The sequence below is a fragment of the Poromitra crassiceps genome (assembly GCF_964638095.1).
Source record: "Poromitra crassiceps genome assembly, chromosome: 7".
Lineage (NCBI taxonomy): Eukaryota > Metazoa > Chordata > Actinopteri > Beryciformes > Melamphaidae > Poromitra > Poromitra crassiceps.
Window position 1 is genome coordinate 20,007,360 of NC_139628.1, and position 19,091 is coordinate 20,026,450.

The window sequence follows — 19,091 nt, forward strand, 5'->3', positions numbered from 1 at the left end:
AAAAAACAACACTGAGTCACCTGACCATGTGACATTGCAGTTCTGTCAGTCCGGTCTCCAAAATAAAATAGCAACATTTTGGACCAACGTTGCTATGTTACCCCCACACCCTAACCTCTCCCCAGTAACCTCTCCCCACACCCTAACCTCTCCCCAGTAACCTCTCCCCACACCCTAACCTCTCCCCACACCCTAAACTCTCCCCACACCCTAACCTCTCCCCACACTTTAAACTCTCCCCACACCCTAACCTCTCCCCACACCCTAACCTCTCCCCAGATCCTAACCTCTCCCCAGACCCTAACCCCTCCCCAGATCCTAACCTCTCCCCACACCCTAACCTCTCCCCAGATCCTAACCTCTCCCCAGACCCTAACCTCTCCCCAGACCCTAACCTCTCCCCACACCCTAACCTCTCCCCAGACCCTAACCCCTCCCCAGACCCTAACCTCTCCCCAGACCCTAACCTCTCCCCAGACCCTAACCTCTCCCCAGATCCTAACCTCTCCCCACACCCTAACCTCTCCCCACACCCTAACCTCTCCCCACACCCTAACCTCTCCCCAGATCCTAACCTCTCCCCAGACCCTAACCTCTCCCCACACCCTAACCTCTCCCCAGACCCTAACCTCTCCCCATACCCTAACCTCTCCCCAGATCCTAACCTCTCCCCACACCCTAACCTCTCCCCAGATCCTAACCTCTCCCCAGACCCTAACCTCTCCCCAGACCCTAAACTCTCCCCAGACCCTAACCTCTCCCCAGACCCTAACCTCTCCCCAGACCCTAACCTCTCCCCAGACCCTAACCTCTCCCCAGATCCTAACCTCTCCCTAGTCCCTAACCTCTCCCCAGTCCCTAACCTCTCCCCAGTCCCTAACCTCTCCCCAGACCCTAACCTCTCCCCACACGCTAACCTCTCCCCAGACCCTAACCTCTCCCTAGTCCCTAACCTCTCCCCAGACCCTAACCTCTCCCCAGACCCTAACCTCTCCCCAGTCCCTAACCTCTCCCCAGTCCCTAACCTCTCCCCAGTCCTTAACCTCTCCCCAGACCCTAACCTCTCCCCACACCCTAACCTCTCCCCAGACCCTAACCCCTCCCCAGACCCTAACCTCTCCCCAGACCCTAACCTCTCCCCAGATCCTAACCTCTCCCCACACCCTAACCTCTCCCCACACCCTAACCTCTCCCCACACCCTAACCTCTCCCCAGATCCTAACCTCTCCCCAGACCCTAACCTCTCCCCAGACCCTAACCTCTCCCCACACCCTAACCTCTCCCCAGACCCTAACCTCTCCCCATACCCTAACCTCTCCCCAGATCCTAACCTCTCCCCACACCCTAACCTCTCCCCACACCCTAACCTCTCCCCAGATCCTAACCTCTCCCCAGACCCTAACCTCTCCCCAGACCCTAACCTCTCCCCAGATCCTAACCTCTCCCCAGACCCTAACCTCTCCCCAGACCCTAACCTCTCCCCAGACCCTAACCTCTCCCCAGACCCTAACCTCTCCCCAGACCCTAACCTCTCCCCAGATCCTAACCTCTCCCTAGTCCCTAACCTCTCCCCAGTCCCTAACCTCTCCCCAGTCCCTAACCTCTCCCCAGACCCTAACCTCTCCCCACACGCTAACCTCTCCCCAGACCCTAACCTCTCCCTAGTCCCTAACCTCTCCCCAGACCCTAACCTCTCCCCAGACCCTAACCTCTCCCCAGTCCCTAACCTCTCCCCAGTCCCTAACCTCTCCCCAGTCCTTAACCTCTCCCCAGACCCTAACCTCTCCCCACACCCTAACCTCTCCCCAGTCCCTAACCTCTCCCCACACCCTAACCTCTCCCCAGTCCCTAACCTCTCCCCACACCCTAACCTCTCCCCAGTCTCTAACCTCTCCCCACACCCTAACCTCTCCCCACACCCTAACCTCTCCCCAGACCCTAACCTCTCCCTTGTCCCTAACCTCTCCCCAGACCCTAACCTCTCCCCAGTCCTTAACCTCTCCCCAGACCCTAACCTCTCCCCATACCCTAACCTCTCCCCAGATCCTAACCTCTCCCCACACCCTAACCTCTCCCCACACCCTAACCTATCCCCAGATCCTAACCTCTCCCCAGACCCTAACCTCTCCCCAGACCCTAACCTCTCCCTCTCCCCAGACCCTAACCTCTCCCCAGACCCTAACCTCTCCCCAGACCCTAACCTCTCCCCAGATCCTAACCTCTCCCTAGTCCCTAACCTCTCCCCAGTCCCTAACCTCTCCCCAGTCCCTAACCTCTCCCCAGACCCTAACCTCTCCCCACACGCTAACCTCTCCCCAGACCCTAACCTCTCCCTAGTCCCTAACCTCTCCCCAGACCCTAACCTCTCCCCAGACCCTAACCTCTCCCCAGTCCCTAACCTCTCCCCAGTCCCTAACCTCTCCCCAGTCCTTAACCTCTCCCCAGACCCTAACCTCTCCCCACACCCTAACCTCTCCCCAGTCCCTAACCTCTCCCCACACCCTAACCTCTCCCCAGTCCCTAACCTCTCCCCACACCCTAACCTCTCCCCAGTCTCTAACCTCTCCCCACACCCTAACCTCTCCCCACACCCTAACCTCTCCCCAGACCCTAACCTCTCCCTTGTCCCTAACCTCTCCCCAGACCCTAACCTCTCCCCAGTCCTTAACCTCTCCCCAGACCCTAACCTCTCCCCACACCCTAACCTCTCCCCAGTCCCTAACCTCTCCCCACACCCTAACCTCTCCCCACACCCTAACCTCTCCCCAGTCCCTAACCTCACCCCAGTCCCTAACCTCTCCCCAGTCCCTAACCTCTCCCCAGTCCCTAACCTCTCCCCACACCCTAACCTCTCCCCACACCCTAACCTCTCCCCAGTCCCTAACCTCTCCCCACACCCTAACCTCTCCCCAGTCCCTAACCTCTCCCCAGTCCTTAACCTCTCCCCAGTCCCTAACCTCTCCCCAGTCCTTAACCTCTCCCCAGACCCTAACCCCTCCCTAGTCCCTAACCTCTCCCCACACCCTAACCTCTCCCCACACCCTAACCTCTCCCCAGTCCCTAACCTCTCCCCACACCCTAACCTCTCCCCACACCCTAACCTCTCCCCAGTCCCTAACCTCTCCCCAGTCCCTAACCTCTCCCCAGTCTCTAACCTCTCCCCACACCCTAACCTCTCCCCACACCCTAACCTCTCCCCACACCCTAACCTCTCCCCAGACCCTAACCTCTCCTCAGTCCCTAACCTCTCCCCACACCCTAACCTCTCCCCACACCCTAACCTCTCCCCAGTCCCTAACCTCTCCCCAGTCCCTAACCCTAAGGCCCGTTCACACAGTACGCCGAAGCAACGCTCAACCGAAGCTGTATACCTACACTGAACCCACAAGTTTCATTTCGGCGTCCTTGTTAACAGGTGAAGACGCTCACGCCACGCTGAAGCCACGCTCACGCCACGCTGAAGCCACGCTCACGCCACGCCGAAGCGATCACTCAGGATTGACGCAGAATTTCCAAGTGTGACGCTGAAGCCGTGAAGCCGTGAGGCATGAAGTCAATGGGAGTTGTGGACGGGTTCAAAGCACGAGACACGAGAGTAGGCGCTGAGAGGAAAAGACAAGGTGTCTTGTGTGAACGGTAAGGCATACGTTCAGCTTGTGTCTGCTTCAAGCTTCAGTTCTGCTTACGTTCTGCTTGCGTCCTGTGTGAACGAGGTCTAACCTCTCCCCAGACCTAACCTCTCCCCAGACCCTAACTCTAACCTCTCCCCAGACCCTAACCTCTCCCCAGACCCTAACCCTAACCTCTCCCCAGACCCTAACCCTAACCTCTCCCCAGACCCTGACCCTAACCTCTCCCCAGGCCCTAAACCTAAAACGTTACCATTTTACAATTTTGGAGCCGAAATTGTAACATAGCAACGTTGGTCCAAAACGTTGCTATTTTACAATTTCCTGTGAGACTGTGTTGGTTCTGATGGCTAGAAAGCGTTTTCCAATACAAATCTAAACTCTTCACACACCAACTAACCTACAACACTAAAGCCACTTTCACACATGAACTCCGGATCAGGTCAGGGTTGCCCCCCACTGAGCCTGCCCCGGATGATAGGTGAAGTGTACCCTTTCACACATGAGGCATGTTGCATTCACACATGAGTAGCACCTCCGCAGAGTTTGTAAAGTAGAGAGGGGGCGGGCGGCGGGGGTGGGGGAATTTGGGCATGACCACACAGTTGTGAAAACTAAAAATACATAATGGGCGATAACTGCCTAACGTTCACGGCATATAATCGTTTGCGCATAACGTTAGTAATTAATTAAACAACCCTACAACTCACGCCCAGATGCATCGATTTCCTCGAGTCGCAAGCAGTACAAACAAAACAGGTCTTTGCTATGTTCAGTCCTAAAATGCCTCAAACCTACTAGAATTATACAGAATACAGGAAGCTAGACGTTTTTACCTTCAAAATAAAATAAATGTTGTATTACTTAGTAACAAAAAATCAGAATGTCGACTCACTACGGGTTAAAATTGACTTTTCGAAGGGAGCAGATATTCTTCCAGTTTATCTCCGTTCTGTATCTTTCGAAACACACACAAAAAAACATTACACGTGCATTTACTTTATTAAATTGCCATTATTGCGAAGGTTATACCCCGAAGTTTTCGTTTTATACTGCCTGACTTGACGCTACTTGGAATTTGCGCGAACGCTGTGTAAACGTTAAATCAAAGCGCAACCAGATCCAGATACCCTACCTGGCGATGTCCAATACTGGGAAGCGGGACGACCCTCGCGTCCAAAAATGCTTATTAAATGTGTGCTGTGCGAAGCAGACATGAAATCAGATCAGAGCCATGAGCCTTTCAATCCAGCAATCCGCAACATGTTGGCTGTCGCACACGGAGCAGTTTTGAGCTTCATTTGAAAACCAAATGGCATGTGTTTTTTGCTGCTCATTCACATCGACTATTTATATAATAATAATCTGTCACGATCGTCTCTGTCCTCATGCACTCACGAGCTCACGGAGCTCTGGAGGGGGGGGGGGGGGACAATACGCTTCTGCGACTACGGCTCGGGGTACACTTTCCTCCGTCTAGGAGGAGGCTCCGCGGGAGCGCGCATGAGCTGCATGCAGACATTCACATATGACAGCCATCCGTATGGCCTCTAGATAACTCCTGAATTCCAAACATGTGTGAAAGCAGCTTAATTTTCACATGCACACGCACGCACGCACACACGCACACACGCACGCACGCACACACACACGCACGCACACGCGCACACACACACACACACACGCACGCACACGCGCACACACACACACACACACACGCACGCACATGCGCACACACACACACACACACACGCACGCACACGCGCACACACACACACACACACACACGCGCACACACACGCACGCACACGCGCACACACACACACACACACACACACACACGCACGCACACACACACACACCTATATGCAGCAGAGAATCTGACTTTGAATTAAAAGCTCAAGAGATGAGGAGACGCTTTAAAGACAGAGGTTATAGCGAGAGATCTCTAGATGTAGCTGTCAGTAAAACTAGAACCCTAGAATGAAAACAACTACTGTACCCTCCTCAGAAAAGCACAGACAAAAAGGCCACCTTTGTGTCAGAGTATAATAATGTCTCAGGAGAAGTCAAGAACATCATAAAGAAACATTGGAGAATCTTGGATTGTGACCCTAGCCTCAAACATTTAGCTGCCTCTTTGCCCCGTTTTTGCTACAAAAGCGGCAGAAACATCAGTGATTCTATAGTTAAATCCATGTATAGAGAGTCTGCAGTGAAAACCAACTGGCTCTCTCAGGAAGTCTATGGGAAAAAACAAGTGTGGTCGATGCATACATTGCTCAAATACCTTTAACACAAAAGTCTTTAACACTAGAAAGACCACAGTGGTCATTTTGACCTTTTTGAAATGATGTGCAATAACTTTGTTGAGTTAAAAAATACAATGCTGCTGGTACCTGACTTTACATTTAAAATAGTTTTGACTTGAATTAGGCCACAAAAGGCAAATAAAATATTCGCATTTTTACCTAGAAAGACCATAGGCAGTCATTTCGACCTCACTGAGTTTCTCAGGGTTCTATATTTGTAGTCTCTATTTTCACATTTTGGTGTTGTTTTGTCTTTTTAAATATATCTTAACACAATGCATTAATCTCTCAATTGGGTATTTATCATGAGAGATTATAGAGTTTGGAATCTATCGTTCTAGTTATGGAATTCTGGTCCTTCTAGTGTACAAGAGAAAAATACAGATTAAAAGAATTAATCAACTGCATGACCACACATGTAGTCTACATGCTTAAATGTTCTTGTGGTCTCATATAGGTCGGCCAAACCAAACACAATCTTAAATAGAGAATGGCAGAACACAAGGCAGCTATAAGAAATGGCAACATGGATTATGCAATTGCCCGCCACTACAATGACAGAAATCATGGCTCTGCAGCCTCTTTGAAATGTATAGGCATTGAGAGAGTCTTACCCAATCCAAGAAGGGGAAACATCATCAACCAATTGCTTAAGAGGGAAGCATATTGGATACACACCTTAAACACAGTTGAGCCCAATGGTTTGAATGAATACTCGATCTGAGCCCTTTTTTATGATGTATTAACTTTTGTTTTTTTTTTACCTGCAGGTGACTCCTTGTATTTACCTTATCATTTGCACATATCAGGACGCTTCTGCATAACGTCATTTTGTAATCGTTATTCCATTTTAGACCCGGAAGTAGATTACTCCTACCTTTATCTTTTATCATTTTTAGACGTGCCAAAAAGCTGTTTTCAAGCAAAAAAAACAAACGGTTATAAAGTTTTAATATTCTTTCGGATGAGAAGGTAACATTCCAAATATGTGACCCGTTTATCAGAATAACGCCTATTTGGACATTTTTAACGAGCAGCGAGGGCTGTGTGTCCGGTCGGACTAGGTAGTATCTGTCAACCCCTACTGTTACTGGCAGTGAGAAAACACTGTCGACGTGCTTTTGTAACTAATGTTAAATGCCAACCGGGTACAGCCATCGGCTCCTCGCAGCAACGCTATGAGCATGTCTGAAATTGGCCACAGTGTAGCTGCTGAATGTTGCCAAACTTCATTCTTAGTTTACAGTTTACTGATGTTTACCGTCCGGCCGGCTAACGCTGAACCGGAAGAACAAATACAATTGCGTCATAAGCGCAAATTATGCTTGAGCGAAATCGCCGGCGCTGACTGCGCCGAGGGGGTCGCCGCAGCTGGCCGGCCTATTGGCGCAGCTCGGCGGAGGGGTCGTGCAGCTCCTCAAAAATGTGACTCCGCGGCGTCAACGCGACGTGACCAGCACGAGAGCTGTGATTGGACGTACTTGTTGTGAGGAATGAGGAAATGCAATTTCCTCATTTAACAGTGCTTGTCCCTCATCTAGCAAAGACTTCTGCAGGCTCACCGGAATGAGTTTTGAAATGGAGGGACAATAAAATGTCCCCCCACCGACATGATTGCAAGTTCTTGGTAAACAACACGATAGCGTCATATGTAATGGACATGAGTGTACCACAAGCCACCTAGTGTTTTTGAGGTGTACCGCAGCCAATGCGCCGAGTTAACGTTCGGGTATGCACAGTCTTGCTGTCGCCGCTCGTCGGTGGCAAGGCTCCAAGTCGAGGCTGCACAGAACCTTGTCAGCACCTTTAGCAACAAAAATACATGTTCAGTCAGGCAGATTGTGCCCAAAGGTCACTGAAACGGGCCAGAATATGGAGCGCTTTATTCAGTTTGAAGAGCTTCCATGCAGCAACGCAGATAAAAAAATTATGTACTTGTAAATGCACTCAATGCATTAGGTCTGGATGTTAAACTTATCCGGGGCCAGGCATATGATGGGGCAAGAACAATGTCAGGTCATTTATCAGAGCTGCAAGCAAGGGTCAAACAACAGTGCTCCCAGAAGGCATTTTACGTGCACTGCTGTGCGCACAATCTAAACCTCGTCCTCCTGGATGCAGCATGTTCACTGTGTAGCGCAAAACTATTTTTTGGTAGACTGGAATCCCTCTACTGTTTCCTTCCACCATTTAAGATCCTAGAGGAGGAACAGGACAACATGCAGCTGGAGGGAACTATATTAACATTAAAAGCTCTGTCAGATACCAGGTGGGCATCCAGGAAGCAGGCTACTGAAGCGGTGATACAAAGTCTACCTGCTATACTTGCAGCCTTGGAGCGAATAAAAGTACACAACCTCACTTCACCGAAGACAGCATCAGAAGCAGACGGTCTACTTCACAAGATAGGCACATTTGAATTCAAATGCATGCTGTGTTTTTGGAATGCTATGCTGCAGAAGACATACATATTATCAAACTACCTCCAAAAAGCATCGCTAGACATCAGCACGGCTGTCCAGATGATTGACACCTGTATGAGACAGCTCAAGGAAATGCAAACAGATTTGTCATTTGAAGAAATGATTGAAACAGCACAAGACATGGCTAGGCAGTGCAACTCTTCCACTGAGTTTACAGGGGGAAGAGGCCGAAGACGAAAACGCTTCCATGATGAGATGGCAGAAGATGAAGTGATCCAGGATCCAAAAACAAGTTTCAAAGTGGATTTTTTTTTCCATATCCTGGACACCCTTGTGCGACAGTTTGAGACACGCTTTACAGATTTGCGCCAAATAGCAAAACTTTTCTCCATCCTGAACCCCAAAAGCTTCTCCACCGATGACGCAACCAACAGAATCCAGGAGCTAGCCAACTTCTATGCTGGAGATGTGACAGCTGACCGAGTGTTGTATGAATTCCTTTCTATCCGCGCTATGTGTAGCGAATTGAAAATAGAAATCAAGACCACAGAATCTGTTTTGCCACTCATGATCTGCAACGATATGGACAGGGCATTTCCGAACATCAGTATATTGTATCGTATTTACAAAACACTACCAGTAACCAGTGCAACTGCGGAACGCAGTTTCAGTCACCTGAAGTTAATTAAAAGTTATCTCCGGGATGCATGCATGAAGGAGGGCAGACTCTCAAACCTCACCTTACTATCCATAGAGAAGGATATAGACATTGATAAGGACAAGGTGGCTGAGAGGTTTGAAGGAGAGGAGGATTGCGCTGCTGTAAGATCAGGCCACATACTGTATATAGTTCAGCCACGTTCCAGTTTGGCCTGTTCGAATGTGTTCAGTTCACTGTTGGATTTTTTGGATTTTTCTTTTTTGGACATTGGGCAGTTCAATGGATTCCAATTTCCCTGGATGATTGGATTAAACTAACAGCTGCTGCCTGCTGGATGAAAACGTCATTGGTAAGTGTTGTTTAATAATAATTTATCCTGTCAAGTTGTCATACATGCTGGCTATCTGGTTTTTTGTTGTTTGTTATTGATTGTGTTGTACACCGCCATGTGTGCTTGGTTAATTGTGCAGGCTTGCAATAGCCTGCAGTTTGTTGTGTGGGTTATTATGTGTTGCGTGACTATATGGCTGCTGTATGGGGATGTCAAACTGTATTCATTTGTTTGAGCAAATTATTGGTAAAAATCCATGGCGCCGACCATGGTTATGCATGGTAATACCCCCCTTTTGGCTGGGGACCCTCTGGAACCCCCTGGAAACCCCTCAAGGACCCCTGGGGGTCCCCGGACCCCCATTTGAGAACCACTGGCATAAACAACAGTCACTAACTATAATGAAAATCCATGGCACTGTCCATGGTGCTGTGTTGGTTGGTGTGTGTGTCTGTGTGTCTGTGTGTAAGAGAGAGAGGGAGACAGGGTGCTGTCACAGCCTGTCGCTGTCCATCTGCGGTGGTGCTGAACCGAGGGCTGTGCCTCGGTGCTGAAACATCTGAAGAGGCCTGGCTGGCAACCTGTGTTTTTCTTTTTCTTCTTCAGAACAAGCTTGTCTGTAAAGTGGCTTCACTGTATGCTTTCTTGGACATAATATTACTTGGCTCAATGAGTGACAAATTGTGTTTTCGGATATAGGGGCTAACAGATATTTTACAGTTGTGACTTAAAATGACTTTATTTAATAAAGTCAGTGGTGTGAGTGTGAGAGGAATTAAATCAATAGACAATAACATTGGTGTGTTTAAAATTAGATATTCCACTAAATATGGCTAAAACAGATTCAAACATGCAAAAAAGGCAATTTTTTCTTCAGCCAAACGGCTGTCTGTCTGACCCACTGAGCACAATCTGTAGAAAGAGATGCCAAGCGAATGTGATTGGATGAACGTTTGACACTAGGACAAACAGAGGCAGAGAGGGGCGGGTCATGCCTTCACCTAGCCTTCGCCATCATGGGAAAAAAAATATTGCGTCCCTCAGTCTCGACATCAACGCTCCTCTGTTGATTTCAGACAGCTGCTTGCAAACATGATAGATCGCTGGCTAAAAAGGAAAAAGACGTTCTCAGAAGTGGGACCCACTCAGAAAAAACAAACAGGACAGTCGAACAACAAGGCACTTCTAGCTGAAACGTCAACACCGAGTAACGTCAGTGTCAGTGATGTTTAGCGTTACGTTATTGACGATGAAGAATCTGATATCGATAATAATAATGTTAATCCTCCTTATGCCGAGTGCCAGTGATGTCAACGATGTTGTCGCCACTCAAATGCCATTTGAAATTAGCCCAGAGTGCAGAAATCTCCCATTGTGATTACATTAGAGCGTGTTTAGAGGGGTGGGTTTGTCCTGCCTACAAATGGCGTTTCTCATAAAGCAGCCGTGAAAATCTGGTGGAAGCATTTTCAATAAAAGGTGAAATGACACAGATGGTTTGTGGTCACTTCAATAGAACTCTCCCCAATGCAAAATTGGAACAGGTTTAGTTGCCATTAATGACAGTAAGAAAGGCAGATGTAGTGAGCAAAGATGGATGATTTAATATTCCATAGCTCTGACCTAACAAATCTAACTGACATCACTATTGTGAACACAAAACAAGGAACACTTCTGATATAATATGATATTAGAAGAAGAAGAAGATAGGATACGCAGAGGCTCTGCAGCTGCGTGCTACTGTGAAAAGAAGAAAGTAAGCATTGTGGGATTGGGATGCTCCACCAGGTGGAGTCCCAGGGAGGGGAATGCTTCTATATTTTTGTTTTTGTTCATGTTTTGTGTGTGTGTGTGTGTGTGTGTGTGTGTGTGTGTGTGTGTGTGTGTGCGTGTGCGTGTGCGTGTGCGTGTGCGTGTGCGTGTGCGTGTGCGTGTGCGTGTGCGTGTGCCTGTGCATGTGTGTGCTCACTCCATTTCATTTCACATCTATGTGCACAAATCCTCCTGTCATGAATGCCCGGGTCTCAGGGTAACATTCAGCTGGGGGGGAGGGAGATAAAAATGGTCTCATGGAATGTCAAGGGGCTGGGTCAACCAGTTAAAAGGGAGAAAGTTTTCAGACATCTCAGATCACTGTCAGCAGACATCATCCTCCTTCAGGAGACTCACATCAGCCCTACACAACAACGCAAGTTGAGGTGTAGCTGGGTGTCACTCACAGGCATTTCAATCATCATTTTCCTCCCACGCTCGTGGCGTAGCCATCCTGTTTAAAAAAGATATACCATTTCAGCTCACCTCCCATCACTGCAGACCCTTTTGGACGATATATTTTAGTTTCTGGAACCATTAATTAATTTCCGTTAACAATTCTCGACATTTATGGACCAAATTCTGACGAGCCAATTTAAAAAAAAAAGTTTTCGACTTACTTCCTGACACCATCAATTCAAATATAATAGTCGGAGGTGATCTGAACTGCTATTTAGACCCGTTTTTAGACAGACTATCCCCTCGCCCGCCCCCACATATCTCATCAGTACATGTCCTAAACAATCTGATTAAATCCAGGAATCTAGTCGACGCTTGGAGGGTTCATCATCCCATTGATAAAGCATATTCTTTTTATTCCCATGCCCACAAATCATACAGCAGAATAGATTATCTTTTAATAGATTCTCAATTAATATCTCACGTCACCTTAAAATAACATACTGATTTCTGACCATAGCCCCTTGACATTGTCCTTACGTCTCTCTCTCACCAAGCAAACCTACTCTTGGCGTTTCAACCCCTCTTTACTCACTGAGGGAACATTTATAGAATATATTACCACTAAACTAAAACAATTTATTGAATTCAATGATAATGGTGAAGATTCAGACTCCACATTATGGGAAACAATAACAACCTTTAAGGTTGTTATTCGTGGGGATATAATCTCACATGAAGCAGCTGACAGAAAGGGGAAACGGAGGCGACTATTGGAGATTGAAAATGCTCTCCCCGCCCTTGAAGCGACATACACCTGGTCAAAATCTTCAGAAGATTATAATAAGATACTGAAGCTAAAGTATGAATACAACTGCATCTTGGGTGGTCAAATAAATACACTCCTCTTAAAGCTGAGACAAAAACAATTTGAATTGGGAGATAAGCCAGAGGGGCTTCTGTCGTGGCAGCTTAAGGGTGCCCAAGCTTCCAGGTCAATTATTTCTATCAAATCAAAGAGGGGCGCCTTGCTGACTAACCCAAAAGAGATAAACGAGAGAGTTTATCAGTGTCAGAGAGTTTTACAGTGAACTCTACTCATCTAAGTATGATGCTGCTCAGTCTGATCTAAATGACTTCTTTGACCCTCTTGAAATGCCCAAACTTAGTGATGTTGCTAGAGAGGACTTAGATTGTGATTTCAAGAAATCAAATCATTCCCATCAGGCAAAGCGGGTGGACCGGACGGATTTGGCGCTACAAGAAATTTTGTGACATTCTTGCCCCACTCCTCCTCAGAATGACATCTAGCTCCAAGAAAGATAATGTTTTGCCTAAAACACTGTATGAAGCTAACATCTCCCTTATTCTAAAAAAGGGGAAGGAGGAAGTAGACCCGGCAAGCTACAGACCTATTAGTCTAGCAGCAAGTCCTCAAAAAAGGCTTTAGTTTTTGAGATACCCCTACCCAAGGTAGAACAAATAACAACAATGATTTTTCTTATCTTTAGGGTCTCCCATTAATCTAATTACTACTGTAATTTGTTACTGTTGTGTCAGCTAGCCCTCTTTTCCCTGTTCTCTCCATAGTCTCCCATACTCTCTCTATACTCCCATACACTTCCATACGCTCTCTCCTCCCCCACATTTCCCATTCTCTCCCCACCTCCCTCCCCCTGCTCTCTTCTCCCCCACACCCCCCCACTCCCCCTCCCCCTTCCCCTCTCCTGCTCTCTCCTCTTGCTCCTTCCCCACCTCCTATACTCTCCAACATTTCCCATTCCCTCCCCACCCCATCACTCTCTCACATTCCCCCTGCTCTCCTCCCTTCTCCTGCTCTCTCCTCTGCTCTATCCTATATTTCTATATTTCTCTATCAATTGTTCAATGTGTTATCTTAATTCTGTAATTTGCTACTTCTGTGTCAGCTAGAATTAGCTAGACATATTCTCTGTGAAGCCCTCTGAGACATGCTTGTGAATTAGGGCTATATAAATAAACTTGACTTGACTTGACTTGACTTGACTTGACTTGACAAAGATGGTCTCTCGTAGCCAAAAGGAGCGGAAATCACCCCTTTGGTCATGTGTATATTGTTGGGCACCGGGACCTGATCCGATGCCCCGATGGGGGGAGAAAATGGGGGGAGCAGGACGGAGAGGCTGCGCCCCCCTGCCACACGGTCAGCTCCGTAGAAGCTAGGCATGCCGGGGGAAAATCCCTTACGCAAACCCCGACTACTGACGCACCCCGTGGGTGCGCCGGATCGGAGTAACCCTCCAGCCGCGTGACTTTCGCGGGCTGGGAGGACTGCGGGGACGAAGTCCTCTTTCGAGCCCGATCGCACACGGATCTGGGCCCTGCCGAAGGCCGGGCCAACGTCCGGGAGCGCAGTCCACAGGAGAGCTCCCGACCGACCGACAATGGGCACGCGGTGCCATTGATGGTGGGTGTTACGTACGTCCCCTTTCTTTTACTTCCTCTTCACTTTCTTTACTTTCCTATTGGTGAGGGCATTTGGTTTCATATATATTATGAGTGGCAGCTGTATGGAATGTATTGGGGATTATGTATTTGTCCCTTTAACTCTCCTTGGGACTTCAAGAAGATGATGTCATGCCCTGGAGAGTGGCGCAGGTGCTGTGCATTACAGAGACAATAAAGATGGTGTCTAGCCAAGGACAAGCAGATGCTACAGGTGGCACATAGCAGTGAGACCAGCAGAAGCTGCAGAACACCTGTGAGGTGAGGTGAAAGGGGAAAGCCAGGCTACACTGGTTACTTCCAGGTAACAACCTGACATTGAGCAGGAGAGCTCCGATAGATGGGAGTGGGCGCTTCACTACGCCCAGCCAGTTACTCGGAGACCAACTGCCGTAGTCATTGGAGAGTTCTGAGGACTTCAGGGAGTGTTGTGCAGAAGACCGACGGAGACCCGAAGGAGGACCTTCTCCATTCAACCACCCTCCTCACACTGAACAGTTCCAGGCCGAGCGGGCTGGCCGTGTTCGGAGTGACACAACGCCGGTGCTGGCCCAGAGGTCCGACGGGAGGCCATCCATACGCCATACCGTTGTTTCGGACCATCTGGTAGGCCGCCAATCTTTCATTCATGATATAAGGAAACCAAATGCCTATTTCTTGCTTCTTTCTTCTTCCTTGCTTGTGTATTGCTGGTGAGGGAATTAGCTGTATGACTACATAGCTGATATCATTTCTGATCACACTAAAATACACGTCCGCTAAGAGATTGCGAGCCAATTGTAACAGTGGGCTTGTCCTGGATGCTTCCAACCGAGGCTAGGCCGTGGCCATGGACCAAGGCGAGCCTTGATGACGGGCACGAGACCCCGGGAGAGCTCCCGACTGAACTCGGGCCATGGGCACCGAGGACGGTGGGTTTGTCCCTAAAGCTACAAGCCGAAGGGTGGCTCTGAGCCCAGACTTTGGCCAGCTGCCGCCCCCGCCGGGCGCGTAGCGCCGGCAAGTGGCGGACTGAGCAGGTCCCTGCTTAGCCAGATCACCCGCCACCCGCGCACCCCCTCGTCCACGCTGCTGGGGGCGATGGCCGCGCATCCTGGTCAGCCGTGGGACCCAGGATAAGCCCACTGCGGCCGGGTGGGGTACAGCCATTGAGGGGGCACGACCCTGGAGGGGCCGCACCCACTGGTGTGGGGTGGCTCACGGAGCAGCGGGCCCCGGAGGTCGTCCCCTCGCTGCCGTCGTGGCATGAGGGACCTGACCTGACCCCAGCAGAGTCCCGTTTGCTGCCTCTCCAGCCGCTGGGCCAAATCCTCCACTGATGGCCCGAAGAGGCCCTCCGGCGAGATTTTGGCCCCAAGCAGCCTCCTCTTCTCCGGCTCAGACAGCTGGGTCAGGTTGAGCCAGAGGTGGCGGTGTGTCAGCACAGTGAAGGCCATAACCTTCCCACTGTTCTGTTCCAAACAGTCCACCATGCGGAGGGCATAATCTGTGGCCATCCTGAGCTCCGTATACATTTCCGGAGACGGGTTGCCCTGCAACTCCCTCAGGAGGATGGCCTGGTAGCCCTGCAGGATGGCCAAATTATTCGTCATGGCGGCGGACTGACCCGCCGCCAAATACGATTTTTCGGCCAGCCTGGCCGTTAGCTGGCATGCCTTTGAAGGCAGTGTCGGCCTGCGGGCGTTGGAGGCCTGGTGGGATGCCACGAGTTCCTCCAGGGGGGACATCTCCTCGCCGTCGAGCGCCGACCACGGGGCCATGCCCGCGCAAAGCGGCTTGGCCTCCTGTGGCTTTTCCCACCCTGCCTGCACGGTGGGGTGCCTGGCGTGCCTGAAAGTAGCACCCCTGCAGCACTGAGGCAGGGGGCTGGGGTGGGTCGGCCCAAGCGATGCCCAGCTTAGCCGCAGCCCTGGACATCACCCCGCAAAACTGCTTTTGGTAGGGCTCGTTCATGCTCATCTCTGAGCGAGCCCCCTCCCCCGCAGTAGTGGTGACGGTGGTAGCACCGTCCCAATCCTCCCCGCCAGAAACCTCCTCCTGGGGGGTTTCCTCCTGGGGGCTATCGACCAGGGGGTCGTACGCAGGGAACTCACCCTGCTCCAAAAATGGAGGCATGGGCTCATCGCCCCACCTAAACTCCGGCTACTCGGAGTGGCCCTGAAGGCCCTGAGGAGCAGGGGCTTCACCCTCGACAGAGTGGTCGGACCCAGCGGACACGCTCCTCTCGAGAGGCGTACCGCTGGGCGGAATGTCCTCCTCGACAAAGAGCGTGGCTCTATGTCGAGCCACGCTGCAATACCTAGGATTGAGCAGCGCCCGTGCAGCATGCTCGTGCCCCAGGCAGAACTCTCCCTTCTCCATGGTAGCAGCGCGGCTTATGTCACAAGTTAAACAAAGCGAACTCGTAGCAAGCTCCCGCAGGCTGTACCCGGTTAGCGGGAGTACTGTAAGAAGCTAGGCATGTGCAGAAGCTATGCAGTAAGCCACCCGGAGGCTTGCGAACATGCACGTGCAATGGTACCGAAGGGCGGTAGCCTAAGCAGAAGTGCTAACGCACAATACGGCAAGATGCTAGTCGCACAGATGCGAGCTAGCTATCTAGCTAATAACTGAGAGCACACCTCTTGAGTTAATACTCTCTTTAACGTTACCCCAGCCGGGGTGAACGTAATCGCGCTACACGGCAGTAGCCTAAGCCGAATGTGCTAACACACAATAAGCAAGATGCTATTCGCACGGATGCAAGCTAGCTATCTAGTCACAACTGAGAGCGGCAACACTCATGTTAATACTCTCAGAACAACGTTACCCCAGCCGGGGTGAACGCAGCCAGCTACACGGCGGTAGCCTAAGTACAATGTGCTAACACACAAGACAAGATGCTATTCGCACAGATGCAAGCTAGCTATCTATTTAATAACTGAGAGCGGCAACCACTTGAGTTAAAACTCTCAGATTTGCCCTCTTTAACCCAGACGGGATGAACGTAGCAAGCTACACGGCGGTAGCCTAAGCAAAAATGTGCTAACAACACAATAAGGCAAGGTGCTCTTAGCTTATGATGAGCTTGTCTGTCGCCGCTGGTGAAGAGATGCAGGATCGGGACTTCCTAGAGAGTATGCAATAGTTTTTGATGCAATTCCATCAGGCATTAGAGCCTTGATGTAATCTAGAACCAGAGGTATTATCCATCTTTCTACCTTACCAGACTTATACATAGGAAACTCAGATCCCTTTTTGAGTAAAAAAACTGATAACAAATGTATAAGAGAACTAATTCAGAGGGAGACTTTCAGTAGACCTGCGTGTATATTTGTTTGGAACAACTCGTATCTCGACATAGATTGGGAAAAGACTTGGTTATTACCTAGCAAATTCTTTGTCTCTAATAAAGTAAGAGAAGTATCTCTGAAAATATTGCACAGGCCTTATCCTGTCAATTCAGTTATTGTAAAATACAAACTAAACATTGACCCTCTTTGTTCCTTCTGTCACCTTGTTGATGAAACAGAAACTCACCTTTTTTGGGACTGTACTTATACTCAGAGCTTTTGGCAGGACCTTAATATGTTGTGGAACAGGAAATTAGGTACTCAACTCAACTTTAAAATTGATTTTATTTTGTTTGTTTTTTTTGATGATGAAATCCCCTCTAAAGAAATGTGTCTTCAACCTCATTTCTCTATTAGCAAAATTCCATATACATGCCAGCAAATTTGCAAAGCAGAAACCTAATCTTACTGTCTTCATGGCATACTTCAAAGCATACCTGGATACACTAAAGTACTGCACAAACTCTAAAGCTGTGAAAACTAAAGCCTTGTCTATTGAATTTGATTTGTAACCTTATCTAGTCTCTCGTATGCCTCCCTTTTTCTTTTATTTTTGTATTTTCTGTATGTATTATGTTAAATGGCCTTTGCAATTGTCTTGTAACCTCTATGTTGTGAACCTGTATTTTCGTATTATGTCAATACATTTGTAAAAAAAAAAAGAAAGAAAAAAGATGGAGGTTCGGGTCCCCGAAGCCTGAAGAATCTCGTCCATGTAAGCCTTGTTTAGCTGGGCAATAAGACGGAATTAGCTCGGCTTAAGAGCGCAAACGTTAAGTTAACACACGGAGTTTAAAATAACACGTCCACAGCGAGCTGGAAGAACGAAGGAGTGGCCTCCTAGGGTCTGAGCAGACGTGACGTAGTCACGGGGAGAGGAATGTGGGTGGCCGCCTCAGCCCCATGGGTACCACGCCACCTGTTGGTGGGTGGTTTGGTTTTATATAAAGATCATTTTTGGAGCAAAAATAATATTCTTCCAGTGGCTGCGTGCGCAGCGAAGATGGCACTAGAGTGAGAGCTTGAGTTCGAAACAAAGTAAAACTGAGTATTATGGTCTGTATTGTGAGACTATGCCACTGGTCCATTTTGTGAATGTACTGCACCTCTATATTTGTGTCCGTCCTTGTACCGTCTTCTATGTGGACATAAATAAATTGTTAAAATGTGTGTGTGTGTGTGTGTGTGTGTGTGTGTGTGTGTGTGTGTGTGTGTGTGTGTGTGTGTGTGTGTGTGTGTGTGTGTGTGTGTGTGTGTGCGTGTGTGTGTGCGTGTGTGTGTGCGTGTGTGCGTGCGTGTGTGCGTGCGTGCGTGCGGGTGGGTGTGTGTGTGTAGGCTGTCAGACTGTTACAATACATAGGTTGTGTTTAGTGGTTGTTAATTTATTAACAGATTAATTGTTCATTATTTTCTTCAGTTTCATGAAGAAGCATTTTGTCAGCCATTTTTTTTCAGAGTAAGATTTGAGTAAATATATGTCACATACATGATGTTTGTATTTAAATAGGAATATTATGTTTTCATTAATCAAATTAAATACACACTTACACTTCCTCAGACCTGGTTTCATCATCTGCACTCCACCATGGTCAACACTGTGGGAAGGGGGTTAAACATTTACATAAAGTCAGATCAATATAATCTGTGTTTGTGTTCTCACTTGTCCAGACAATCTTGCTATAGAGTCACGTTGTTTACACGCTTGCTA

General features: G+C 48.9%; 1 protein-coding gene across 1 annotated transcript in view; it reads right to left on the reverse strand.

The window, feature by feature from the left end:
• Nucleotides 1–19,091, reverse strand: part of LOC310779121 (protein NLRC3-like) — a 26,854-nt gene that overhangs the window by 2,795 nt on the left and 4,968 nt on the right. Inside the window, exon 4 of the mRNA XM_083639622.1 lies at nt 18,932–18,978. Within this exon, the coding sequence (XP_083495748.1) occupies nt 18,932–18,978 (47 nt within the window). The remainder of the gene's footprint in view (nt 1–18,931; nt 18,979–19,091) is intronic.